Source organism: Penicillium mononematosum (genome assembly GCF_028829835.1).
Source record: "Penicillium mononematosum strain IBT 11891 chromosome Unknown utg000002l:1.0-8112719.0:1.0-8118358.0, whole genome shotgun sequence".
NCBI classification, from domain to species: Eukaryota; Fungi; Ascomycota; class Eurotiomycetes; order Eurotiales; family Aspergillaceae; genus Penicillium; species Penicillium mononematosum.
In genome coordinates this window covers 338015-365001 of record NW_026643272.1, presented here as the reverse complement: position 1 = coordinate 365001, position 26987 = coordinate 338015, and the positions used below count along the sequence as shown (strand labels likewise).

Genomic DNA, 26987 nt, shown 5'->3' with positions numbered 1-26987 from the left:
GGCAGCTTCTCCAAGATGTGATTCCATAGAGGATAGGATGGAAAGAAGTGGATTCCAAGTACTTTCCCCACTGCAACTCACCTATATCCCTGTATTTATGTACACTGACAGGAATACAGCATTCCAGGTTTAAATGAGAGGCCTAAAGGGGGCGACAGTGGCGCTTAGATGACAAAGGGATATCAAGTTGGAACCGGGACAACGATGATGCGCAAGATATATTTGTTTATACCCAACTACTTATGTTGTAGAGTACCCGAAAAGAAGAAGCAGAGAAGAAGCAGAGAAGAAGCAGAGAAGAAAGAATTGCAATAATTATTTGTTTAGAAGAGCCCCTAAAGAGATTATAAAGCGACGTCATCCCCCAGGACTGCCAAGGCAGAAAAATTGTGCGCCCCCACAGCCTAGTCCCTAGTGATCAGCCTCAATATTTACTCTAATGGATGTTACTGCTGTAGATAGATTAGGCTACAGGTGTACTCCGTACTTACTTCTGGTACAGACTACTATTAATATCCTATTAACATTTAATATGCCTGTCCCAAGGTCGTCACGCGAGCCAACGGGTCTCTTACGGATACACCGGGTGGCTGAATACTTGGCAGATCTAACGCCTTTGAGGCTGAGATTGTCAGATGTTCAGACATTTTCATTGCCAAGTGCATTGGTCCACTTATTCAGACTATTTAACTACAAGATACTCTCTATATTGTACAAAGATCTACGTATATCAAATGAGCTTAAAGTGGAAGTAATATATGTATATGCTTGTAGTCCATCTACCACAAAACGCCATCGCAGTACACAGTAAGACAGAAAAAAGAGTAAAACAGAAAACAAAACTCCACAAAAGTAATTTTAGATATCAGGGCAACCCTGACAATTCATCTTCATCGACTGGTCCGCTTACGAGTGGTTCCAGTAACCGGCCGCCTCTGAACTGCAACGGGTGGGGCCTTGCGCTCCGCCACCTTGGCCACCTTGACGATCTGCACTTCATCTTCGCTCGATTCTTCACTGGATTCCTCCGACCCCGACTTGGATGGAGCTAAAGCTGGAGCTGGAGCTAGGTCTTTCCGGGTCTGCGGTGTGTCTTGCGGGCGTTTGCCCGGAGATTGAGATTGATAAACTGGGTATTGAGGGCCTGAAGGGTAACTCATTCGATTCTGCTGTCCGTGCCGGAGATCGGTGGGAACCTGTGATGGGTATGGCGCGGGTTCCCCGTATGGGCTCATCTGCATGGAATTATAGTAGGGTGGCGCCCATTGAGGATCGTCTGGCAGTGGCCGTTGGAACACAGGCGGTTGTTGCATTGACTGTGGTCGGCCATTGGGTGCAAAGCGTTCGGGTGTATATGGGTACGTAGGTCGAAGAGGCGAATTAGACTGCTGGGGACGAAGAGATTGTGTCGTAGGAGTCCGGGGCCGAGCAGAAGATGAGCTGGACGGCCGACTGTTTGTGCCCGTCCCACGAGCCCAGCTGTGTGCATCAGGCGCAAAGGCCGGGTACGCACCGGGCAGCTGCTCTGGTGCAGCAACTGCTCCGCTCCGGCGGGACGATGGGCGCGACGTCACTTTGACACTGGCGGATGGGCGCCGGCTTAAGCCGTCCGTCTGCTGGCGCTTGCGCTCCAAGGCATCCAGTTCGCGTTTCGATAGCCGAACATTTTTCTTTCCCAGAACTTGAGCGCGGCGAATTCGTTCGAGCGCTGTATCCACCAATTGATCTTCCTTGTCCCGCATGGCCAATTGAACCGCATAGGCCACCGTGCTATCCTCATGGTCATATAGATCGAATTCTCCTCCATCAACCGATTCAGATTCATCCGTCAGATCCTCGTAATCCACTCGCCTCCGCGGCCCTCGTCCTCCATACTCCAACTGCCTGTATCGACCGCTCCGCACCAGCTCCCGCCCGTATGCATCCTCCTCACTATCCACCTCCTCCAATCGAGTCTCCTCCCACGCCGCGCGTCCCCTATTATTTCTCCCCTTTCGTGCCCCCGGTGGTCTTCCCCATGAGGGCATATCAAAAGGAGCTCGCGGCCGACCACCTAGACCGCCTCCTCGGAAAAAGCATTCTCGATCGGCTTATCCAAAAACGCAGCGTGGCCGAAAACAGTCACGCCAGTAGCGCCAATCAACCACAGGGCAGTTGTAAGGGGGGAAGCCCAGATGCCGACAGGGACTGCGACGATGAGTAGTCCGGTGTAGAGCTGCGAAGTGGTGAAGCGAGAGAAACCCAGGTCCAGATCCCGACCTTGCAGCATGTTGATTCCGTAGAGACCACAGCTCACAAAGACCATGTCGAACAGCAGGACCAGGTTGGTCAGCAAGCTGTAGATGCTGAGCATCACAAAGACGACGGCATAGTTGCTGGAGAAATAGGACAGGTTGTAATTGACTCGGCTCTGGGCTTCACCGAAGTTGGCAGGCTTGGAAAGGCGCTTGACATCGAGGAACTCGGAAATAGGGCGCAGGTTGGCGAAGCGTGTACTTAACGAAGTGCTGCGGATGTTGTTGAAGCGATCGCCGAAACGCGAAGTGATCGCATCAATTGGGATAGAGACCATTTTGGATGAAAAAAAAGAGGGTGGGAGGGAAGAATATAAAGTTGGAAAAGGGAGAGTTGGAAAATGAGACAGGTAATAAAGTGATAGAGAGAGAGTAGACGGAGTAGAGAGGAAAGAGACGCCGGAAACAAACACGAGTCTTTTTTTTCTTGGCCTTTTCCCCTTTGGACTTTTAGTCGAAGCACGGTCTTGTTTCACCAAGTTATCAAGTAATAAGATGAGAAATAGTACCTTGTTAGTTAGGTACCTATATTGTATATTGTAGAAACAAAATGACCGTCTACTAATTATAGTAACGGGTTGAGGTTCCTGACTCCAGGGCTGACTGCCTAGGCAACTCCCCTAGGAAGTTCTGGAGAACAAGAAACAGAAGAAAAAACTTATAGAATCTAGAATCCCTCTATATATACTATACGGAATACGCTCAGATGCAATAATTCATGCAGACTCCAACAGTATTTCCCCTCAAAAAAAAAAAGAAAGAAAGAAAGAAAAAGACCGTAAAAACAGCAACTCTATTGGGGCCACGTTGGTTCTTCGTAAATGCCCGACCGCTTTTTTTCCCTACAGGTGTCTCCTCCACTAACACACAGCTCATTCGTTCAAATTACTTTCGTTTCTGGCTTTTGCGGCATTGACCGCTATCAATCATGAAGCCATTTGCCATTCTATCTCTCTTCGTCTTCTTCGGCCTCGTCGCTGCTTGGTCTAAAGAAGGTGGGTATTGTTTACCCCAGAAACCCTTATGTTGTACTGACCTGGTCCATTGAACAGACTATGAGATCTTTGGCCTACAAAATGATGTGGCCACAAATGAAGGTGCCAATGTGACCTTCTACGGTATGCGATATTCTCCTAGCATTGCCATCGGCTTTCTTTTCTTTCCATTTCCATTCTTATTCCTATCACCTTGATGATACGTATCTAACTTCTATACCCGGCGTCAGACCTCCTCGAGATCCGTCCCAATGCCAATCAAGAACAAATCACCAAGGCCTACCGCAAGAAGTCCAGAACCATCCACCCGGACAAGGTCAAGCGCGCCTTCATCGCCAACTACGCCAAGGACAAGAGCAAGGCCAAGTCCAACAAGGGGGTCAATGTGAACAAGGGTCCTACTCAGCGCGAGATTGACGCCGCAGTCAGAGACGCCGACGCCCGCTCTGCCCGTCTGAACCTCGTCGCCAACGTCCTCCGCGGCCCGAACCGCGAGCGTTACGACCACTTCCTCAAGAATGGCTTCCCCCTGTGGAAGGGTACCGGCTACTACTACTCGCGGTTCCGTCCTGGCCTGGGCTCCGTGCTGCTCGGTCTGTTCCTCGTTTTTGGTGGTGGTGCTCACTACGCCGCGCTGATCCTTGGCTGGAAGCGCCAGCGCGAGTTTGTGGATCGCTATATTCGCCAGGCCCGCAGAGCCGCCTGGGGCGATGAAATGGGTGTTCGTGGCATTCCGGGCATCGACTCGATCGCAACGCCTCCCCCTCCCGCCCCTGAATCCGGTGACGCTGGTGCCGTGGCTGTCAACCGTCGCCAGAAGCGTATGATGGATAAGGAGAACAAGAAGGATAAGAAGGGAGGAGCCCGTGTGAGCGCTCGTGCCTCGGGTACCTCCACTCCCACCGAGCAACCTGCTAGCACTGGCGAGCGGAAGCGCGTCGTTGCTGAGAATGGAAAGACGCTGATTGTCGATTCTATTGGCAATGTGTTTTTGGAAGAGCCGAACGAGGCTGGCGAGCGCCAGGAGTTCCTGCTTGACATTGATCAAATTGAGCGCCCTACTCTCCGTGAGACAATGGTGTGCAAGCTTCCCGTCTGGTGCTTCAACAAGACTGTTGGTCGAGTGCTGGGTACTTCCACCGAGGAAGTGGATTCTGATGAGGCCGAGGAGCCCTTGGTTGAGGAGGCTGAGACCACTGCTACCTCGAACGCCCGCTCTCGGAAGCGTGGCAAGCGCTCCCAGCGATCATAGACTTGGGCAGCTGGATTGCACTGGTGTTTGTCGTTGCTTTCTCTGCCGGACTGATCACAAAAGTTCCCAAGGTTGCTTTACTATAGAATTCCTGCTTGGATGTCGGCAATACCCAAGTAGAAACAAAATGTACACATAATTTCTTTTCTCGAACCTAAAACTTCAAGGCAAATGATGCAAGTCGGTTATTGGCCACCGATATGCTGTGCACGGTCTACAGTTACCCATTGGCGATCCTGTTTGTGTATGATATGTACTCCTTGCAGATTCATCTCACATGGCACTACAGAGTACACCCAAAGATCGGTCTGCCAGCAGGAATATATGTACTCCATACCTACGGAGTACTATACTATGTTTGGCGGGTTTGTAGGCGGGTCTGCCGGTCAGTGCGCTTCCCCAGCTGCAGACACAACTAGTGCGGTGTACAGCTGTCCAACATCTACCATATCCACCGGCTTGGGCATCAAAACTTGACTAGTTTAGTATAAATAGGAGGCTCCAATGTATCTCTAGACTTGTTTTGAATTCTCAGATGTTTCAATGTCGATACCAAACAGCAGCTTTTCCAAAGAAATCAATTCTATCGAATTCAGACGGGCCTCCCAGTTCATGACAACATCGAAAAATGGCAAAGTCCGAAACAGAGAGCAGGAGCATAAAAGCAAAAAAGGAGCAAAGGACAGTAGGTGTATAATCGTGATCGTCGTGTGTTGAATTTCAGCAAGGCATTGCAAATCGTGGGAAAAAAAAGGCCCAAGGCCCAAACAGAACATCATATCCAGCCCTGGAGATATGTCGCATATCGCCTACGCAAACATCTTGGCAATGTTCATCAGGCTACCAATGTTTTCCGAGATACCCCCACCACCACCACCCTCGAAACCACGGGTCTTCGACGCACCACCAAGGGCACTGGTAACAGCATGCGGCAAGCGAATCCCAATCATGGCAAGCAGCTTCGGCAAAACACCGCTGGTCAGAAGCGGCACGATAACCATCATAAAGACCTTCATGGGGTTGCGACGTGCCCAGCGATAGATATCACGGAAGAGACGCTTGATGTCGCGGATCATGCGCTGCACGAACCCCTCGCGGGGACGGGCTCGTCGCGACGAAGATGAGTACGACGAGAATACAGATGGGCTTGATCGGCCTCCTGAGCGGCTACCGCCTAGCCCGAAGAAAGACGGCGCTGAGTGTCGCGTATGGTGCGTGGAGGAGTAGCCGGATTTGCTGCGTCTGCTGTGCGAGCTGTGCGAGCTGTGTGTGGGTGATGCCCGTCGTCGCACGTACCCCGCTGATGAAACGGTGCTGGATTTGCCGTCGAACCAACCCATTGTGTTGGTTTGGTGCTGGGTGGAGCTGGTTACGGTGCAACTTTGGACACTTGGGTCAGGCCGGCGGATGAGGTGTTTGGTCTGAAAGACGGTTGTGCGTTAGGGGATTGTGGTGGGTAGGTACGCAGAAGGTGGGTTTGAGATGTTGCTGCGTAACAATGCCCCTGATTATCTCTTTTGAGACTTTTTTTGGCTTTCTGTGTGGCAATTGAAAAAGGGAAAAGAGCCAGATGCAGCTTAGCCACTAGCTGCTGCGCAATCTGAGGTCTAGGCCGATGTTTGCACCCGCTTTAGGGACTTTCTATGCAGGAAATGTCTTTTGACAGCTGGCACAATTGAGATTCTGAGGGGGGTTTGTGAATGATTCTCTGTACGGGATGCTAATTTCAGGCGAATCAAAGGGGATCTTCAGATTGGATTGACCAGTCACCCCCTGGGCGGAATAATAAATGTGGCTGGGGTGTGGCCGGCTGAACTTGGACTTAGACTGCATTTTACGGGAGACAAATTACCCCAAGGAGCCAAGCAATCCACTCCCAAGTGGTAGAGATCATAATCATCTTCAAATTATATTGGAATATGTACTGTTGTTCCCGTCTACAATTGTAGTTGTTTAAATTGAATATCACGAACAGTTGAACCGTGGAACCTCATGGGGATTTGTGCCTCAGGCTACAAGGCCACAACGACGTCACTGCATGTGAAGGCCTCCATGGAAGACTTCCCAAATCGTTCTTTTGAGTCTATCATTAGTCTATCCTAATACATTTTCTCTCGCTGAACCCAAGGGCCAGGTGTGACCATGTCGAGTATGTTGATTTTACTCTCTCTTACTGAAATCTATACTAACTCTTGACCAGGCCCCAATTACTGTAAGACCTCATTCTAAGGCCTAACTGATACTCGTCCAACTAACACATACCAGACAAGACTCTAGGCATCGCCCAAGATGCCACCCAACAACAGATCCGCAATGCTTATAAAAGGTGAGCACACCACAACTCCTCTTCGAATGCCCCTCTAACCAAGTCTAGGGAATCACTAAAGTCCCACCCCGATCGAGTCCCTGCGGATTCACCGGAGCGACCCTCGCGCACACGAAAGTTCCAGGAAATCAACGACGCCTATTACACCCTATCAGACCCCGCGCGCCGCCGGGAATATGACGCTACTCGCGCATACCAGGCAGCCGAAGAGGAAGCAGAAGCAGAAGTCCCACCAACAGGCGGTTTCCCCTGGTCCAGCTTTGGATTCGGCGGGAACCGCGATGACCGCGACAACGACCAGTTCGGGTCCGTCTTTGAAGAGATGCTGCGCGAAGAGGGTCTCGCCGAGGAGAACGAGGGAGAAGGCGGACGGCGGACTCGCCCAACCGGGCGATTCTGGGCACTGGTTGGCGGTGTCAGTGGTGGTGCTATGGGCTTCATTGTGGGCAATTTGCCTGGTGCGCTGGCTGGCGCTGTTGCGGGTAATCGTCTCGGCGCGATCCGCGATGCTAAGGGCAAAAGTGTCTATGAGGTTTTCTTGGACCTTCCAGTGCCGGATCGGACGCGCCTCCTGAGTGAGCTTGCGGCTAGGGTCTTCCAGTCCACTATGGGACGCTGAGTATGTCCACTGCTGGTTTGCTGGGTGGTTTCGGCGTTGGGGTATTGGGAGCTGGCTTTACAGCCTCAGATGGGAACTGGGTTGGGTTGGACATTTCGACTGTACATGTCCACATGGCTATGGAGCACTTAGTACAATAGGAAATACATATCTCAAGTATATAACAAGTAGTTACGATAATTCTCCAGTGCACATGTTTAACTCGTTTCTGACCTGATAATTGACCCCTCCGTTTCTTATCGATAACAGCCAGGAACCAGCTGGAGTCTAGATCTCGCTGTCAACATTTGAATGCTGCGCAACATGGCGTACTCCAGGGGCAGTTTATACAGACTAATTATACCAATGATCCAAGTGAGACATTAAATCCAATAAACATTTCTCTAAAAACGAGTGAGACCAGGTGGCCTTCTCTCCGTTTCTGGGCCCAACGCTAAGCTCCCGCCTTCACTCACCGCTTGCGGCCAAAATGGGCCCCTCTCTCTATATTTACCCCCGAGTTGCGCGCAATTTTTGTCTTTGACAAATCCCTTATCGAGACTCAATTGACTAAATCTATCAAAATGACTGAAGCTGCCAGCGTTTACCCCTCATTGGAGGACCGTCCCATCAAGAACACGGTTGTTCTGTTCGATGTTGACGAGACTCTCACCCCCGCGAGACGGGTAGGTCGCAATGAGACTCACTGCTATTCAGTTATACTGATATATTTGTATTATAGCATGCGTCGCCAGAGATGCTCGAGTTGCTGTCTCGATTGCGCCACAAGTGCGCCATTGGATTCGTTCGTCTCCTCCCGATAAATACACCCACCCCGTTCCTAACACGATTCAGGTTGGCGGCTCGAACCTTGTGAAGCAGCAGGAGCAGCTTGGATCTTCCGCCATCGATGTTACCACTATGTTCGACTTCTGCTTCTCTGAAAACGGTCTGACCGCATTCCGCCTCGGCGAGTCGCTTGCTAGCAACAACTTCATTCAGTGGCTTGGGGAGGACAAGTACCAAGCGCTGGTGGATTTCGTTCTCAAGTATATTGCCAACACCAAGTTGCCCCGCAAGCGCGGTACTTTCGTTGAGTTCCGCAATGGAATGGTCAACATTAGCCCCGTTGGACGTGCTGCTAGCGTTGAGGAGCGCGATGAGTTCGAAGCGTACGTGTTGATCTTGCATTACTATGTCCACATAAATGGAATTGCTGACTGACATGCGCTATAGTTATGACAAGATCCACAATATCAGAAAGAACCTGGTGGAGTCCTTGAAGAAGGAGTTCCCCGACTACGGTCTCACGTAAGTCTTTGTCCCGCGAGGTTTGCTTTTGACACGATACTAATCAATCTGCCAACACAGCTACTCAATTGGCGGTCAGATTTCCTTTGATGTCTTCCCTACCGGTTGGACAAGACCTACTGCCTACAGCACATCGAAGCCGAAAAGGGCATCTCGGGTATCGACTACAAGACTATCCACTTCTTCGGCGACAAGACTTTCGTCGGAGGCAACGATTACGAGATCTACGAAGACCCCACACCATTGGGCACTCCGTTGATGGCCCCCAAGATACCATGGACCAGCTGAAGAAGCTGTTTGACTTATAGATACGAGATTGGATTGAATGTCAAATAGCCGAAAAGGACATGGATTTGTGATAGCGTTTACATGCGGAGTCTGATTTGGATATTTTCTACAAACAGTCATAGTCAAAGATCGATCAAAATAGTCCTCTAATTGCATGAAATGAGAATATACTTGACCCTACAATACTATACTAGTCAATGCGGGTAAGGTGGGCACCCGGGCCGGGAAACTGAAAGCGTCGATCTTTCCGATGCTCTTTAGTCATCCCGATCCTTTCAGGCCCCGGAATCTTTCAAGCCTCCCTCTTCTGCGTCACTCTTGATCGGGTTAAAGTGCACTTGAATAAATTATTTGCTTGCCCGCTGTCCTTGACATGGCGCCTCAAAAACATGTCGCGGATGTCCCGCGCAATATCCTTCCCCGCCTGACATGGAACAGCTCCTCTTCGCGTCCATCGGTCACCATCACCCACCATCCCGCGCTTGCGATAAGTCAAAGACGACCACTTCCCCAAGGCTGGAGTCCTTTAAGACGACGATTTCACTCGAGCACACCTTCCCAATCTTCCCAGCTCATCTCCACATCGTCCCGGGATGTTATCTCCGAATATCTTGTTTCCCGAGGAACCTCTATAACCACGCCGGCAACGTCCACAACGAACCGCGGCAATCCGATCCGACACAATGGCGTCTATGTGGCTACATACAATCCCGCTCGTCGCGCCTTTCATGCGACTCCTGTCCGGCCCCGCGATCATCACTTCGATACCCTGAAATTCGTGAAGCGCCTTCAGGCGGAGGGCTTCAGCGAGGAGCAGTCCGTCGCTATGATGCGAGTACTGAACGATATCATTCAAGAGTCAATCCAGAATCTGACAAGGACAATGGTCCTCCGAGAAGGTATGTGAATGCGGCCTCTGTCGCATATGTTCTTTGTACTGCTTGCCAGAGATCTAACGGGAAACGCTTTACTAGACTCGGAGAGATCAACTTATACACAAAAGGTGGATTTTGCCAAATTGCGCTCCGAATTACTCAACGCAGACTCCACCGAGGCACAGTTGACCCGCTCATCACACGAGAAGATCGCGGCAGACCTCGCCAAACTCAATTCACGACTCCGGGATGAGATTGGACGAACACAAGCCTCGGTCCGGTTAGACCTGAACCTAGAGAAAGGTCGGATTCGTGAGGAGGCAAATAGCCAAGAAATGCGTATCAAGGAGACCGAAACGCGAATTGAGCAGGAGGTTGCCGGATTAAGGGAACGAGTTGAGGCTGTCAAGTTCTCGACGTTGCAGTGGCTTATGTATGATCCCCGGCGTATCTTGTCGATACGCGAGCTTATACTGACTTTCTTTTCTCTCCAGGGGTGTCTGTACCGGTACCGCGGCCCTTATTCTTGGTGCCTGGCGCTTGTTTATGTGAATTCGGTATAAAAGTCTGCATTGGATATGGAGTGATTGTTTTTGGCTTGCTTTACACAAGACATTTTGATGTCTTACTACTTTTTCTTTTGTACACTATGCTCTCTACTCGTCTAGCCGTGCTATGTTGCTACATGTTTAGACAATACCAAGCATTTCTTGGTAAATATCAATGGAAACCATCGGATAATTCAAAGGCATATTCGGCATACAGTACATATTTAGATAGCCTGAGGGGGTTACTTCGGGGCTTGCGTCGGGAGTCCGCACCTTCCCCTCTTTATGCACCTTATTGTCAGGGGCATCTGCAACCTTCTAGGAAGTCTACTAGCGGAGTACGTCTTGTGCATGTACCCTCCAGAGGTTACGTTTCAGCCACCCGCCTTGGATAGAATGCAATATCCTAACTGGTTCAGAGCTGACATGCTAGCTCCTCCAATGTTGTCTCGAGTACTAACGGATCTGCAATTTCCCATGGAGTATTGTTCTACCCGGCTAGCTGCATGGTTGCCACCTATTCTTCTTATCTGGCTCGTGATTGCATTTTGCAATGCTTTAAATTCGCATCGCAGGTCTCGCAATCCTTCTCCAGCGTTGGTACTCAGTCAAGAACCACTGAAGCCACAAAAGGCTTACACAACTGCGAACACTGTTTCGTCTATTGATCATTACGATTTTAAATCAAAGGTGACCGATAACAACGATAAGCTGAGGAGAACCAATCCAACCTTCCGACTGCTAGCGATCATGGTTCTGTTCGGCATATGCGGGTTCTTGCTTTTGGGGCACCTGTCAGCGGCTTCATCACTCCAGAGCGGATTGCAGTCTATTGCTGGCTTTTCATCGCAAGCACCTAACTCAACTGGTTTGCAAGAGTTTTTCCAGCTCTATTCGCCCATATCTCTCGATTCCAGTGGAAACGGCAACTGCGATGTTGAGATCTTGCTCATGGATCATGTTTTTGGCGCCAGTTACGGAGCGCCATTTGTTGGTAAGAGGTCTCTAAAGTACTCCTACTTGTGTCTAATCTTGCAACTTACAGGCAACTATGAGCCCCCGAACTGCGGATTTGACACTGTACGAATCAATCTCACAGTCACCTCTCGGGGAAGCAATTTGACCGCCTGGCACTCATGTACCTTGGAGACAATGAAGTGTTTCGGACTTCAACGGCGGAGCCGACAACCAATGGGATTGTGTGGACCTATATCAAAGAGATGTCGCAGTATAACTCGTTGTGGAAGAGTCCCCAGAAGCTGATATTTGACTTGGGGAACATTATTAACGATGTCTACACCGGCTCGTTCAATACCACGTTGACGGCGCACTTCTCTAAAGGTCAGAATGTCGAGACAGCGGATATGATTCTTCCAATCTCTGCCAAAAAGTCAGCATCAAACTCTCCAAGTGCCTTCCAACTTCCTACAGACAACACAACAGTCATGTACGAGATCCCTGCTGCGGCATCGCGTGCTGTTGTGTCTATATCGGCATGTGGACAATCAGAAGAAGAGTTCTGGTGGTCCAATGTCTTCTCTCAGGATACCCAAGACTTTGAAAGCACTGTCGGTGGGCTATATGGGTACACTCCTTTTCGTGAAGTTCAGCTCTACATCGATGGGATCCTTGCCGGACTTGTCTGGCCATTTCCTATTATCTTTACGGGAGGCGTGGCTCCGGGATACTGGCGTCCGGTTGTTGGGACTGATGCATTTGATCTTCGACAGCCGGAGATTGATATTTCCCCATTTCTCCCTATGGTTCAAGACGGAAAGCAACATTCCTTTGAGATCCGGGTAACCGGTCTCAATGTCTCGGCAGATGGGAAGGCCACATTTGCGAATACTGTGGGCTCATACTGGGTTGTCACGGGAAATATCTTCATATACATCGATGACAACAGCTCAGACTCAAAAGCCACTATCGCTCGTGACAAGAATGGGCCCATGGTGGATGCTCCCTTGCCAGTGTTTGCTGTGACCCGGAATCTTGTCCGCAATGAGACCGGGGGAATGATACCTTGTCGTACTCCGTGGCTGTCAAGCGAGTTTTCAGTGTTAAATCTTCTCTGTACTCGTGGTCTCAGACACTATTATTCTCCAATCACGGTCTACTCAACCAACAAGGGTACAGCCAGGTTAATAGGCAACTCACAACTGGCAATAACACTATCACGGAGCTCGGAGATGCACCCATCTCAAACAGCATTACATTCCAATATCCCTTGGTTGTCAATGCTACTTACGGCATCACGTCTAATGGGATGACTATTGACTCGTGGATGATGAGAGGTCTCGACTTTGAATCAACAGGAGGGCTCGGTATTTCCACTTACACCTCGTCGTCAGGGCCATCATACCTACACGCGAGTCAGTCTGGCACTGCGCGGTATAAATCCATCACTGGCGGAAGCTCAAGCTCTTGGGGCGACACCACCAATGTGTTCAAAAGTCAGATGAATGGGCAATCGTACCATCGATCTGTTCATGCAGTCAATGGCACCGTTGTATCTGACACCGACCCTGAAGGCAAGGTTTCGGCTTCTTCTCCACAAGATCTTGGAGATACTGGAAGAGGCAGTGTGAGGGCTATAATTGGAAAGGGGCCTGGAGCTCTTATAAACTAGGGAGAATGGCAATCATATGAAGGGTTCCGGACGTCAAAGTTGCAAGGTAGATGATTTCCCATTTGGGAAATGGAGACGGAATACAACGCGTCATGACAGAGACGTCAGTAATGAAGTTATTATGTATTGTAAAAAGTCCAAGAATTAGTTATTCACAAAAAAGGACCATTTTGGAGATGAGACAAGGTCGTAGATAAGTCATTTACCTTTGTTCCGGTATGTCAGTCTCATTTGGCACTGAGGATAAAAAGCGTCTGACCTGCTCGCCGTTGTTACCCCAACAGGCTTGAATCCCTGCTTCGCTTCTTCACATATTTTACTAGTCTCTTCTCGTCTCCTGTGCGTCAACCCTCTCACGACACGTCTTTGCAATGGAACTTACTTCTTACAGCGTCGAGGGTACTGATCGGTTCGTCCACCGGCTAGGAGAGTAAGTTCTTGGGTCTACACACTGTATAAACAAGAGGACTGACGAGAGACAACCTTTACCACACAGGGATCTTCTCCGACCTCACAATTCTCACGGCAGACCAAGCCTTGAAGGTGCACAGAATCATAGTCTGCAGCCGATCTGAGACTTTTTGCAGGTTCTTCTCTGACGTTCCCATTGTAACTCCCTCCAAACCCCAAATTTCCATTATCCACGGGCTTAGCTGACTTGATGATCGCAGGAAATCGAAAAGGCCCATGTGTTCGAAATGAAAGACGAACATCCACGCATCGTGGAAGCCATGATACGCTCGTTCTACGGACTACATTACGACATCAACCAACCCCCTCAAATGTGCCCATTGCTGTTCAATGTCAAGGTACACGCAATCGCCGACAAATTCGAGGTCGAATATCTCAAAATTCAAGCAAAACTAACCTTCGTCACCCTCGCCCAAGACTACTGGAACTCGGACGAATTCTTGACTGCTGCCTTCGAAGCATACACAACAACACCGAAATCGGATCGAGGTCTGAGAGATGTCGTCGTCGCGGTTTGTCAGAAGCACAGGAAGGAGCTGCGCGAGAGGAAGGCATTCGAGAAACTGGTTGAAGAGACACCCGGACTTGCTACTGATATTGTGCTGCTTTCGCACAGGTGGTTGCCTCAGTCTGCATCTACGATGGTTCGTCTCGTTCAGTCTTTCTCTTGTCTGTCTTGTTTTGCGAAATGGCAGATCCAGGTTGGGTTAGCGGAGGACTTTACTACATGTCCGTTTTGTCAGGATGATAAGGTTGGGGCTTTTTAGGTGGTTCTTGCTGTAATTTGAGAGGTTGTCTCTTGGAGATATTATGGTTCTTTTGTAATGTCTGTGGCAGTATTGAGCACAAATCAGACGCATGTATGTGTATCTCCTTGTTATGAATGCACAATTTCGTTCTCGAATGTGAAGACTTGACGGAGGGAAATACGGCATATTTCCACTAGGCCATATCCCAGCCTGACACCCCCTAGGGGATGCCGACATCTACCGAGTAATACTTTCGATACTACTCATCACCTCCTCGGCCTGCTGCTCGTCGCCAATCATGCGATGATGCTCACTTAGTTGTCTCAGGGCACCAATATGCTTTTCAGATGCAGGTCCATCATGGATCTTGCAGCATTCCACAGAAAGTAGCAGGCATTCGCCTCTTTTAATCATAATGTCGGTCTTGGCGCTTGAGATCTTGTCCTTGGTCAGAGAAAGAAAAGCAGAAACCATTTCGGAAGTCAAAATATGGCCAGTAGTCAACAGATTCGAGCTGCCAATGGCCGCTTCGTAGAACAGTGGAATGGCGTCGTCGAGTTTGTCGAGTTGGCGATACATCCCAGCCGAGAATACAACACATTGGAGTGTCACGACGTTGTTTACACCTAATAGCTCACGGTATATTTCTGTCAGGAGCTCTCGATAGCTCAGGAAAACGACGATTGGCAAAGGGTCCCATATAGCGTTCTGGAGACAGACGAATGTGGTCGAGATAGGCAGTACGTTGGCAAACTCCTTGGAGGCGCTGATCAGACCGCTATTCTGAAAGACCGTGCTGTTTCTAAAATGAAATGGCCAGTATCTGAGGGCGAAATCGAGCAGAGGATACTTCGTAAGCAGAATATTGGTCTCCTGTAAGTCTCAGTGGTGAGACCGATGGCTCGCTCTGTTGGGCTATGTGGAATTCGATGTAGATCAAGAGCCTGGTCGCTAAATCAGCGTGCCGATCGCTGATAGGGACAAGTTTGCCTTGATAGAATAATTCCAACACTGCATGCCGGATGGTGCCATGACGTAGAGTGACCAGACCATGTTGTAAAAAGATAATTGAGCCGAAAGGACGCAGTGTATGCCGAATATCGCCCTTTATCTCACCGACTGTATGCTTGTCGATCGAAACGCTGGCCAGGGCGAGAAGCTCTCTCGTGTGCAAGGGACGTTCAGCGGTAGCCAACCAAAGCAGCATCTGTCTGGCTTCCATGGTGGGGTCGTGATTTTGCAGGATCAGAAAAACCATATCAACAATGCTTGGCTTTGCACTAAGAAGCCTATCAACAGCCTTGCGAACTCCATCGAGCTCAGCTTCCATGACGGCGCATGTGACAAGAAGCTCGGCCCAGAGAAAAGAACCATGAGAGGCTTCAGTGATCATATCGGCAATTGTGGCTCTATCCATTTCAGACAGCTCCATAAAGCTGGACAGCAAACCCTTTTCAAGGACCCAAGAAATATCGTCGAAGGTCCTAGCGTGAGTGATTTCCAGTGAAATTTGACCCTTTACTTCCAAAGGCTTTTGTGCGCCAAGAACAATCATCCTGACGAAAGGTGCCTTGGATGTCACAGACGCGAGTCTTTGTAGCAGGGTAAGCTCGCCGCAAGAAGCCTCATCTATGCCATCCACGACGAGGATTACTTCGCTGGAGCCGGGGGGGCCTAGTTCCCAGCGCACTTTCAAGTGCATTCCACAAAAGGGTATCGTAGTCATCGAGGTTCGTTATCGATCTGCTGCGCCCCAAACCATCACTCAAAACTTGGTAGATTGGAACGCTGCCACTACTCATCGTGAAAAGTTGGAGGAGTAGGGAACGGGCGACGGACCTGGGAGTGGTCTCGGCAGGAATATTGGCATCTATGAAGATGTGAGTTAACGCTGTCACATCGGCTATTATTATCAATTACTTACTGATAGGAACAAACAAAACATTGCGAGACACACGAACATAGCCAACTGGGCGTTGCAGGTGGTCGAGAATGACTGAGGCCAAGACACTCCTTCCCGAGCCAGGGCCCCCCAGTCAGGCAAACAGTTTTGTGCTTACTTTTCAGGAACCACTCTAAATAAGACCTTACCCAGAGGCATGTCATCTCTTCTCGTGAGGGAGTGAGATGGGCACTTGTTTTGGCGAGATCAGCGAGGACGGGGTCATCAGAAACAAGCCAATTTGTGATTGAATGGAGCTCGGTATGTACTGTGCCCATAGTCAGATTGAGTTTCCTCTTTTCTATGTATGGGATGAGATGGTTATGAGCGAGCGTACCTTTGTGTTCTTCAAAATTTTCTCTCAGCAGCTGCTGTTTGTACACAGAGACTCTGGTATTTTCATAACGCTGGCGAAAAGTCTGAATCTGACCAGCGAATTTCTCATAAAGGTTCAGGGAGAGTGGCGACAGCACCAAATCATTGACTGCTTTCTGGGTATGGATCGAAACATCGCAAACCAGTGTCAACAGATCTAGGAATGCCAATACCATTTGCTCACGGACTTCAGTGTTGATATCAACTACCTCCGAGAGTCTCAGAAGGTCCTCTAAGAGCATGGACATGTCGTTAAAGAAGCCGAAGCAAATTTCTAAGACGGCCATATCTTCCCTCCACAGCTATACTGATGGGTTAGCATTCATTTAAGCAGAAGTTATCCCACTCAAGCAAAAAGATACGAATCAAAATATTAGCCGGAACATACTTCAAGAAGCATCCCACAGAAGCCACAAGCGAGCTGGCAAGCAAGGGAAGCATCATCCACAAACTCCTCGATGACCTTGTAAAAGGTGTGCCACCTTTCAAGGAATTGTTGGGCCCATCCCAACAGGTTGTCGCCGCTACTTCCTTCAGTTGGCAGGAATGCAATACGAATTGAAGCAATCCAGTCTAGGAGTGCAGCGTATGAGACCTCGAAAAGCATTACCGAATCGATTGGATCTAGCTCGTCCTGGCTGCGACGCAGTAGGCCCGAGACCACGTTGGAGATAATCGTTTTGTCCATGCGTTTGTCCACGCGCCTAAATACTTCTTGGGTTCTAGTTGACATTGTTATCGGGGTGTTAGAGGGTCGCAGGTCTCTTCAGTGAGGATGGTGAATTCTCAAGGGTTGAATCAAATGTGTCCGAAGTTCCGAGAGTACCTACTAGTAGGTGCATATGTAGTTTCCAATCTTGTTATAAATCCTTCAGCTCGTCGGCTGACGTGCCAAGACACGCTAATCTTGTAATTTCAGCTTCAGTTTACCCACTATGTCTCTCATGAGGCTGACGAACTCTTGATGATAAACTAGTTATCACATACTCGGCTGAATTGTCACAGCCGTAATATATGAACTGTGAGTACATGCCTAAATAAGGAAGAGATTGAACTCGGGACATTCATCTACTTAGTCAGAAACGGATTATACCTACCTAGGTACCTACAATATACATATACCCCCCCCCCCCGCCCGGAAGAAGTCTGTCATTGTAGATTACGCTGACTTGTCCAATGTAGTATTTCTCTTGTTTTATACTGCCTTAGTGCTGTATTTTATAGTAGTTAACAACCTTGGAATTTCTGGCTCATATAAATGGTATATGTAATACGCCCGGCTCGCAAGCATTAGTCTATTCTCGGCGGAGCCACATTGACAGACTTCTTACAGAGCACGGAGTAGTTGAATGCAGAGGTTCCCCAGAGCGCTTAGCAATACTGTGACCTATAGTCCCAGGTGGTGGTAGTAGTAGGTAGTATAGTAGTAGTAAAGGGGGGGATAATGAATAGAACATTGAAGAGGACATCTGGAGTAAAAGATCGGTAGTACGGATTAAACCAGGGCTATACGACACCATTACAAACTAGTATTTTATTCGAAAAAGCAAATAAAAGGTCGGGCTGAAATCGTTGGGCTGAAACCTCTACAACATAGAAACGACTTCCCTAACAAGATTGACATTCTTCTAGTTGGCCAGAAATGGATTATAAGTTATATGCAGCTCATAATCTCCTATACAAGCCGGGTTTCTTTTCCCTACAACTACTCGCTTAACCAAGCTCAATCCCACGTATAACAATACCTAGCCATCAATCTCCATAAAGATAACAGTTCTGTTCTTTTTTACTCTTGTCACCTTGAAATAGCAACAGCATTAGCAAAAATGACCAAGAGATTCAAGCTGGAAAAGAAATTGCGTGAATTATTTCATCGTCGACCCCCAACACCACAAAGCTCCCCGACACAAAGGTCTCCGGCACAAAGGTCTCCGGCAGAAGCTGCCACCCACACCGTCTCTGCAGAGAAGCCTCTCCCGAATGATCATGAGCAATGCTCGGAACTCAACGACAAGCCTTTCAGCCTGTGGGAGAGGGCGGAACGGGCATTAAATGCGGACCCAAATAAGAAGCGCCTTTTACAATCTGCCCACGAAATCCTTGGCTCGGAGCTAGGCTCAGAGCTTCTACCGATTGGAGCGGCTGGCCGACAGCAGCAGTTAAGCGAGCTGTTTGAGCGGAAGACAAGCCAGCTGGAGAAGGAAAAGTGGAAGATTCAGTTTGGTGACCATGAAGTTGTGGTCCAGGAGCTTGCGAGAAAGGTATTTGACGGAGTGCTGAGGGTCCAAGAGATTTTCAATTTGGCAGCCAGCGCCAGTCCACCAGCCTCTATTGCTTGTGCTGGCCTATCGGTAGTCTTCGGGCTAGCACTCAAGGCAACCCAGCAAGAAGCAATTCTTTTGGAGATACTAGACTACAACGCGGGGTTAATCTCTCGCTTCAAAGTCATGGAAGATCTGTGCCGGTCGGATTCAGCTGCACAATCACCACACCGCAGCGAACTGGTGAGCAAGTTTGAGGACCATCTGACCGTGTTATACACCGCGATTCTCGAGCTCCAATTCCGCGCACTGTGCTATCTACGAAGGAACACCGCAATCAAATTACTTGGTGATGCTTTCGACTATGAGGGGTGGGCTGGGACATTGGACGGCATCAGGGAACTTGAATCTTCCGCCGAAAAAGATGCTCAGACAATTGGCGCTGCGAACGTGGATGGTAAACTCAACGAGATCCTGGACGCTCAAAAATACAATCAGGCGCGTCAGAATATGTTGGAACGTGACGAGGCGGCTCAAAAAGTGATGCAAACGCTTCGTGAAAATACATGCCCCTACAAGGCCCGAAAAGATCGAAATAGTGACCGAGTCCCTGGGACATGTGAGTGGTTTACCAATCACCGTCTGTTCCAAGACTGGCATGGATCTCAGGGTTCGAGTCTTCTCTGGGTGTCTGCTGATCCTGGCTGCGGCAAGTCTGTACTAGCCAAGTACCTGATAGACGAGTTGCTACCAGCCACAAAGGAATCTACGATCTGTTACTTCTTTTTCAAAGATGACTATCCAGATCAGAGAACCGTGACAGGCGCAGTTTGCGCGCTCTTGCACCATATTTTCCTATCACAACCACATCTTCTGCGGGATTCGATACTTCAAACCCTGAATAATACTGGCCGGGACTTGACAGAGTCCTTCAGTGATCTATGGTCAATCTTTACCAAGATTGTGGCGGACCCAAGTGCTGGGACGATCATCTGTGTACTTGACGCTTTGGACGAGTGCCAAGATGATGGGCGCGCACATCTTATCAAAGCTGTGACGCGTTTCCAGATGGGGGGGCTCCCAAAATGGCAATGTGAAGTTTCTTGTGACAAGCAGGCCATATGATCATATCCACCAGGAGTTTCGAGGAGTCCAAGAAGACCTGTCGACTATCCACCTAAGTGGGGAGGGGGAAGAAGAAATTGAACAAATATCTAAAGAAATCCAACTTGTCGTTCGGAAACGGGTTGAGGATATTGGCCGCAGACGAGCCCTGAAAGCCGCGCAGTGCAAGCTTCTACTCGATGAGCTCCTGCCGATTCCCAACCAGACCTACCTGTGGGTCAACCTGACTATGGATGTCATCAGCAGGACCCCGGGTTTTACGAGAGGCAATATCCGGGACGCAATAAAGCATATCCCCACTACTGTCAATGATGCATATGAGAAGATACTGAATCGAAGCTCCGCACCGGAGAGAGCGAGAACAATCTTGTCTGCTCTTGTTGCTGCAGCGAGACCATTATCAGTGGGTGAAATGGCTATAGTGATGGCATTCTATCAAGCCCGCCAGTCATCCGCTGAGATTGAGGATTACCTGGAATCCGAGGAAGATTTTCGAAGAACCCTTCGAGATGTTTGTGGCCTTTTTGTAACGGTCATTCATTCACAAGTCTACTTGCTCCATCAAACTGCCAGAGAGTTCTTGGTTAAAGCTGAATCAGATGTGTCTGTCGATAAAACCTCTCCTGCCACCACCTGGAAAGGGTCCATCAGCCGCGAGGACTCAAATCGAACCTTGGCGGAAGTCTGCACATGGTATCTGGTTACAGATCAGAGCGAGCCTCTGAAAACATTCTCTGAGTATTCTTCCAGAAACTGGCTTACGCACTTCAAAGGATGCAACATCAAAGCCGATGACCCAATCACAGAGTATGCTTCTTGCCTTTGTCCAGGCAGGAATAATTCCTCATGGGATACCCCTCTCATGTTTGCTTATACTGCCGGTCTCACCCCTGTGGTAGAATATCTAATCAAGGTGCACAAGAGGGGCCTAGACTCAAGAAGTCCTACTGGTCGCACACCTCTAGCATACGCTGCGCAAAATGGAGATGTGGATGTGGTTAGAATGATCCTTGATCATGTTGTGGAAACCCCTTCAAAGAATGTCGACTGTGCTGCACCACTATGGCTGGCTGTAGTAAGAGGGGATATCAATGTAATTCAACTATTTCTGGATTATGGGGTAGACGTCAATTTGACGAACGGAGCTGGCCAGTCACCAATATCATTGGCTGCAAAATTGGGGGACGTGAGAGTGATGGAAATTCTCATCAACCATGGGGCAGACCTCAATATGAGAGACATATGTGGCAATACACCTCTGTCTATTGCTTCAGGGCCAGCCCGTAAATTGCTTCTTGACAACGGGGCACGCTGACTGAAAGGGTGGAGATATTTTCTTTTGTAGTAGTTGAAATCTTTTGTTTCAAAATCATAACTATGAACACCTAGTATTTCCTTTTTGGAATTCAACCGGATTGGATCTAAACCGCCATCGCTTCACGTCAAAAATTTACGATGATTACATGACTAGCTGACCGCAAGCTATAGAAAGAACTGACAGTACATTGAAGAGACTATATATCAATACGCGTGGTTCTATACAGAGTGCTTAAAGGGCCCACTCCAAGTTCAACCAGTTCCGACTCTAAACTCGAAGATTCTGGGCAAAGTAAATTAAAGCTCGGTGTGGGAATGTACAAGGATTCGTGAGCCTGTGTTTCAGGAAGAGTATTAAGCATAAAACAGAGGCAGGTATGTGTATATCCTTATTATGAATGTACAAATTTTGTTCTCGAATGCGAAAACTTGATATTGCCACTGGGTGAGTTACTATGGTTCTAAAGTATATCTCCACCTAGAACCTTGGATAGATATGTTTACATAGTAAATCATCATACAATTATCAGAGAAAGGGACATTGAAAAGCATTGCTATTATGAGATTAATAAATAGCGGAAGTTTTAGTCGATAGATTGGACTATAGGTAACTGGACGCAGTATGTCGAGACATGAGCTACTGCTGTCTTGTCGTCTTGGTAGTATACAAGTTGAGTCGGAGTTACGTTTAGCCGATCTCTCAACCTTGGGACGATAAGATGGATCCATGGATCAGCACCTGTCTTATCTTCCCGTGACTAGTGCGATAAGATGACAAGCCCCATCTTTCGGAGGCGCATTCTCTCTTCTTGATAACTCTGCATTGTGGCGACAGGATAGGCTGTGGTCTTCAAGATGAGTATGGTTGTAGAAGAGATTACATTGCCAGGTAAGCTACTTTTGTTTGCTGCCCGTGTTGACGAAATTGAAGCACTGATATCCATTCTTATTCTAGACGCGACTCTCGAATCTCTGTACTCGATCTTCCAGCAATGCGATGACCGTCCCACCAAGCGCCGCAAGACTACCAAACGGGGCGCAAGGAGTCTGACTCAAGAAAATGGGGTATCAACGGCAGGAGTGCCTTTGGGCTACATTCCATTAGCAAGATTGACAATGCGCATAGTAAGTTGCCACTGGTGTCCCGCTCTAAAGCAAAACCACTGATCCGTTACCCTCCTCAGAAACCCTTGAATACGAACACGAACAAATACCAAAGACCTTACGACCCAGACCTCTCCACCTCCAGTGTTTCTATACTCATTGATGTTCGAAGCGTTCATTTTCTCGATGAAGATCTGGACAATGCGCCGCAACCAGACCCGGCCAAGGACGGCGCTGATCGTATGGAACTGGAACTATCGAGTCTCGATGAAAAGGAATTGCTGATATATCCATGCGAGGATCCACGGCTGTTCGATCTCCTTGGGCAACTTCAGGCCGCCAGCAGACTTGCTCACGTGGACAAGTTCTCCAAGAAGGTGCCTACAGCCTGCTACCAAGCGCACCTGTGTGCCTTACCAGATGGAGCAGGCTTTTCTCTCGAGACGGTTGTTCTTTGGAAGGATTCTATCGAGGTTCCAGACTCAAGCCGCTTGGGGGTAGCAGACCTGGAAGCGTTTACAAAATATGTGCTGCAGGAAAAATGCGTTCGCCCATCAGCAGACCCGCGCGAATATCGTGAGAGTATGCTGGGAACCCCCAAAGAATGGTCTCCCCGCGATTTCTATAAGAACGTGCACGTTCCCGAGGTCACAGACAGTTCAAATATCAAATGCCCTGATTTAAAATGCAAGCTATTTCCATTCCAGCAAAGAGCTGTTCGCTGGCTCTTACAAAGAGAAGGAAGAGATGTCGGGCCAAATGGCGAAATTATGCCTATGGGAGAACTTCCCAAAAGCGACATTCCAGCATCTTTCAATTCCACGAAAGATGCGGACGGACGGACCTACTACTTCAGTCATCTTTTCATGGTTCTGACAACCGACCTTTCTCTATGGTACGATGCCGCGGATAACCTGAAAGGCGGAATACTTGCTGAGGAAATGGGGTTGGGCAAGACAGTCGAAGTGATTGCATTGATAAGTCTGAATAAGCGAGAAGAATCGCAGATCTGGAAGGCTGATGCCGACGGGTTGAGACCTACTGGCGGCACTCTGATTATCACGCCCCCCGCGATTCTTGAACAATGGAAACAAGAGTTGAAAGAGCATGCTCCTACTCTGAGTGTTCATCATTACAATGGCATCAAACGTTCGGGACAAGCAACCGACGACATGATTGTCGACGAGCTTGCCGAGTTCGATGTTGTTCTGACAACCTACAATGTCATCGCGAAAGAAATTCACTATACGGGTGGTGGCCCACAGCGAGCTCTACGGCACGAAAAGCGATTCGCACAGAGGAAGACACCACTCGTTCGTCTCTCATGGTGGCGTGTATGTCTGGATGAGGCCCAGATGATTGAGAGTGGTGTCAGCAATGCAGCGAAAGTAGCTCGCCTGATTCCTCGAGAAATGGCTTGGGCTGTGACCGGTACCCCGCTGCGCAGAAACATAGACGACCTGTTTGGTCTTCTCCTTTTCCTCCATTATGAGCCGTTCTGCTTTTCAGCTCCCTTGTGGAGAAGATTGTGCTTGTGCTTTGGGCCAGTCTTGGCAAAAATCATAAACACAATCGCTCTTCGGCACAGGAAAGGTCAGTTACTGGAGGAGCTCCGCTACCGCCTCAAAAGCGCATTGTTATCACTACTCCTTTCACGGCTATAGAAGAACAAAAGTATGGTCAGCTTTTTGAGCAAATGTGCGAAGAATGTGGTTTGAACGCCTCGGGAGCTCCCCTTCGAGGCGACTGGGATCCCGAAGATCTTGTAATTGTCGAAAAAATGCGTACTTGGTTGACAAGACTCCGTGAAACGTGCCTTCGCCCCAACATTCGCTATCGCCGAACCCTAGGTCAAGGTTCTGGTCCTTTGCAGACTGTGGGCCAAGTTCTGGAAGCCATGACTGATGCCAACGAGGCAGCTATACGTGCGGAAGAACGATCACTCCTGCTATCTCAACTTCGACGAGGCCAGCTTCTAGAAAATGCAAAAACGCCGCCAAGAAGCCCTTGCTCTTTGGCAGAACGCATTGGATCATGCCACGCGGCTGGTTGAAGACAGCAGAGAGCAGCTGCGCCTACTGAAGACCAAAGGCGCTACCAGTGACAAAGACGAGACTAATCTAGGATTTATCAATCAGGATGGCGAGGATGATGAGGACGAAGAGGATGAAGAGGCAGGCAATAACAGCCGCCTCGGTGAGTGTCGACTGAAGCTTCGAGCTGCACTCGAGGTCCAGCATATTGCAGTATTTTTCACTGCGAACGCATATTACCAAATCAAGAGCGATCCAAATCTGACCCAGCCAGATTCAGATGAGTTTAAAGCGCTCGAGAAACGTGAAGAGGAGGCTTATGAGGCCGCAAAAGTCATTCGCAAAGAGATGTTGACTGACGTTGCCCGGAGAGTTGAGCGCTACATGAGGAAAGTCAAGATCAAGGCACGAGACAAAGAATTCGTGCACATCCCGAAAATGAAGCCCCATCTCTACAGCAAAGGAGTCGAGGCATACAATCTGCTCAGCAAACTTGAAGATTTCTGCGACGCTCTTAACAAGAATGCCGAGCAATACAAGGAATGGCGGGATGTCATGGTTAGACTCGTCTCTCAGTCTCTCATTGACCAGGAAGAAGAAGCAAAGCTTGAGGGCGATGAGTATGAGCGGTCAACAAAGCATCAAGATGAGATGTATGTCTACATGGAGGCTTTGAGGTCAATGTACAGCGACCGTTATGACGCTCTCACTGGTTACAAGAACACTCTCATTTCCCACGAAGCCAAAGCCGGAATCATCCAGGCCGAAAGAGGCGAGGGACCCTCTCCGCAACTATTTCTCAAGATCATGGATACTCGCAGTCAGCTTCAACCTGATCCCAGTCTCGGATCGCTCCGCGGCATTGTCAGTGAGCTTCGCAAACTCGTGGCATCGTTGGAGTGGCAAGCGAGCTCGGGCAATTCTCGTGCTCGTGCTGAACATGAGATCGTCGAAATGGTCCTGAAAAACGCCGGTCAAATGATCGCTGAGCAACTGAAAGTATCGACCAAACTGAGCAGAGAAGTTGAAAGTTTCCGCGACATCATGAACAATCGGCTGGAGTATTATCGTCACCTGCAGCAGATTTCGGATACGGTGGCCCCATACGACGAGGAAAGCGCAGGCAAGCCGTTAGATGAATCCGCTTTTGCCCTAAGACTGGAGCAGGAGGAGTTGATTGAAGGAAAGATTGCCTCTCTCAGGTCTAAAGCAAGATATCTCATTCATCTAAGAGATGACTCTAGCTCGGACAGCAACCCTCGAGAGTGCATTGTCTGCCAATCGACCTTCGAAGTTGGTGAGTATTGCTTTCTCTCTGATATATCTTTTACACGTGAACTGACTTTTGGTATAGGCGTGTTGACTGTGTGTGGTCACAAATATTGCAAAGACTGCTTGCAATTATGGTGGACTGCACACCAAAATTGTCCAATGTGCAAGAGGAAGCTGAAGCGCAATGATTTCCATCGGATTACATACAAGCCACAGGAGCTAGTGGTGCAGGAGGAAAAGACACCTGTCAAATTGAGCTACGAAGGTCATTCTCAGAATGCGATTTACAGCGACATCAGCTCCGGCCATCTCAACGAGATCAAGAACATTGATTTGGAGGAATCTTACGGGTCAAAGATTGACACTTTGGTCCGACACATCCTATGGCTGCGAGAACACGACCCTGGCGCAAAGTCTATCATTTTCTCTCAATATGGAAGCTTTTTGTCTTCATTACAGGCTGTATTCGGGTTTCTTGAAATATCCAGCACGACTATTGACTCTCCGGATGGTATCGAGAAGTTCAAATCAGACCCAGCTGTAAGTGGCCCGGAACCATCCCTCATTGGAACCTTGGAAGAATTACACTGACGATTTGTAATCTAGATTGAGTGCTTTTTGCTACATGGCAAAGCACAGGCATCCGGGTTGAATTTGACCGTTGCCACTCATGTCTTCCTATGTGAGCCACTCATCAACACGGCAATCGAACTCCAGGTCATTGCTCGAGTCCATCGTATTGGACAACATCGACCAACAACAGTATGGATGTACCTTGTCTCCGGCACGGTGGAAGAATCCATATATGAGATCTCAGTAACCCGGCGTTTGGCTCATATCACGGAGAAAGAAAAGCAAGCCAAAGCGGCACTCTCGACATCTCCTGCGGACGATGACGATGTTACAGAAGCGGCTATTGAATCTGCCAACTCGATGGAACTACAAGATGCCACTCTCACAACACTAATGCAACGCGGCTCTGAAGGTGGCGAGATGGTGAAGAAGGACGACCTTTGGCAATGTCTCTTTGGAAATACCAAGCAGAAAGATGGCACTAATCCCTCGGCTGAGGCAGAAAGGGAGGTTGGCCGGTTCTTGAGAGGCGAAGCTGCTGAGCAAAGAAGGGAAGGCTGAGATACGGATATTTACTTCAATCATGACTTTAATTTAGAACATTATGTCTCGTTGTAATGTAGACCCGACCTTGGAATGCCAAGTGCTT

General features: G+C 48.8%; 11 protein-coding genes across 11 annotated transcripts; 7 read left to right on the top strand and 4 right to left on the bottom strand.

The window, feature by feature from the left end:
• Positions 1-890: 890 nt before the first annotated feature.
• Positions 891-2027, bottom strand: N7519_001869 (uncharacterized protein; the record flags this gene model as incomplete). The annotated part of the gene is made up of 1 exon (XM_057288647.1): positions 891-2027. One exon carries the CDS (start codon positions 2025-2027, stop codon positions 891-893), a length of 1137 nt encoding a protein of 378 aa, XP_057149849.1.
• Positions 2028-2053: 26 nt separating this feature from the next.
• Positions 2054-2572, bottom strand: N7519_001868 (putative COPII vesicles protein Yip3; the record flags this gene model as incomplete). Its single annotated transcript, XM_057288646.1, has 1 exon — positions 2054-2572. One exon carries the CDS (start codon positions 2570-2572, stop codon positions 2054-2056), a length of 519 nt encoding a protein of 172 aa, XP_057149848.1.
• A 640-nt stretch (positions 2573-3212) lies between these two features.
• On the top strand, positions 3213-4541 carry N7519_001867 (uncharacterized protein; the record flags this gene model as incomplete). The annotated part of the gene is made up of 3 exons (XM_057288645.1): positions 3213-3289; positions 3347-3412; positions 3520-4541. Exons 1-3 carry the CDS (start codon positions 3223-3225, stop codon positions 4539-4541), a joined length of 1155 nt encoding a protein of 384 aa, XP_057149847.1. The 5' UTR covers positions 3213-3222.
• Positions 4542-5350: 809 nt separating this feature from the next.
• N7519_001866 (uncharacterized protein) lies at positions 5351-5881 on the bottom strand (the record flags this gene model as incomplete). Its single annotated transcript, XM_057288644.1, has 1 exon — positions 5351-5881. One exon carries the CDS (start codon positions 5879-5881, stop codon positions 5351-5353), a length of 531 nt encoding a protein of 176 aa, XP_057149846.1.
• An 802-nt stretch (positions 5882-6683) lies between these two features.
• N7519_001865 (putative DnaJ chaperone (Caj1)) lies at positions 6684-7486 on the top strand (the record flags this gene model as incomplete). The annotated part of the gene is made up of 4 exons (XM_057288643.1): positions 6684-6690; positions 6742-6753; positions 6807-6867; positions 6916-7486. The coding sequence occupies 4 exons, from the start codon at positions 6684-6686 to the stop codon at positions 7484-7486; spliced, it is 651 nt and encodes a 216-aa protein (XP_057149845.1).
• A 563-nt stretch (positions 7487-8049) lies between these two features.
• sec53 (phosphomannomutase SEC53) lies at positions 8050-9064 on the top strand (the record flags this gene model as incomplete). The annotated part of the gene is made up of 6 exons (XM_057288642.1): positions 8050-8151; positions 8208-8270; positions 8321-8637; positions 8702-8776; positions 8837-8880; positions 8916-9064. 6 exons carry the CDS (start codon positions 8050-8052, stop codon positions 9062-9064), a joined length of 750 nt encoding a protein of 249 aa, XP_057149844.1.
• Positions 9065-9437: 373 nt separating this feature from the next.
• Positions 9438-10491, top strand: N7519_001863 (CCDC90 family protein; the record flags this gene model as incomplete). The annotated part of the gene is made up of 3 exons (XM_057288641.1): positions 9438-9963; positions 10039-10372; positions 10434-10491. 3 exons carry the CDS (start codon positions 9438-9440, stop codon positions 10489-10491), a joined length of 918 nt encoding a protein of 305 aa, XP_057149843.1.
• A 473-nt stretch (positions 10492-10964) lies between these two features.
• N7519_001862 (uncharacterized protein) lies at positions 10965-14354 on the top strand (the record flags this gene model as incomplete). The annotated part of the gene is made up of 5 exons (XM_057288640.1): positions 10965-11481; positions 11533-11567; positions 11603-12481; positions 12535-13071; positions 13788-14354. The coding sequence occupies 5 exons, from the start codon at positions 10965-10967 to the stop codon at positions 14352-14354; spliced, it is 2535 nt and encodes an 844-aa protein (XP_057149842.1).
• Positions 14355-14573: 219 nt separating this feature from the next.
• On the bottom strand, positions 14574-17386 carry N7519_001861 (uncharacterized protein; the record flags this gene model as incomplete). Its single annotated transcript, XM_057288639.1, has 6 exons — positions 14574-15119; positions 15187-16025; positions 16096-16206; positions 16397-16579; positions 16616-16955; positions 17042-17386. 6 exons carry the CDS (start codon positions 17384-17386, stop codon positions 14574-14576), a joined length of 2364 nt encoding a protein of 787 aa, XP_057149841.1.
• A 1093-nt stretch (positions 17387-18479) lies between these two features.
• N7519_001860 (uncharacterized protein) lies at positions 18480-21354 on the top strand (the record flags this gene model as incomplete). Its single annotated transcript, XM_057288638.1, has 2 exons — positions 18480-19930; positions 19983-21354. The coding sequence occupies 2 exons, from the start codon at positions 18480-18482 to the stop codon at positions 21352-21354; spliced, it is 2823 nt and encodes a 940-aa protein (XP_057149840.1).
• An 857-nt stretch (positions 21355-22211) lies between these two features.
• On the top strand, positions 22212-26899 carry N7519_001859 (uncharacterized protein; the record flags this gene model as incomplete). Its single annotated transcript, XM_057288637.1, has 7 exons — positions 22212-22245; positions 22312-22481; positions 22541-23922; positions 23970-24385; positions 24462-25790; positions 25848-26305; positions 26372-26899. The coding sequence occupies 7 exons, from the start codon at positions 22212-22214 to the stop codon at positions 26897-26899; spliced, it is 4317 nt and encodes a 1438-aa protein (XP_057149839.1).
• Between the last annotated feature and the right edge of the window lie 88 nt (positions 26900-26987).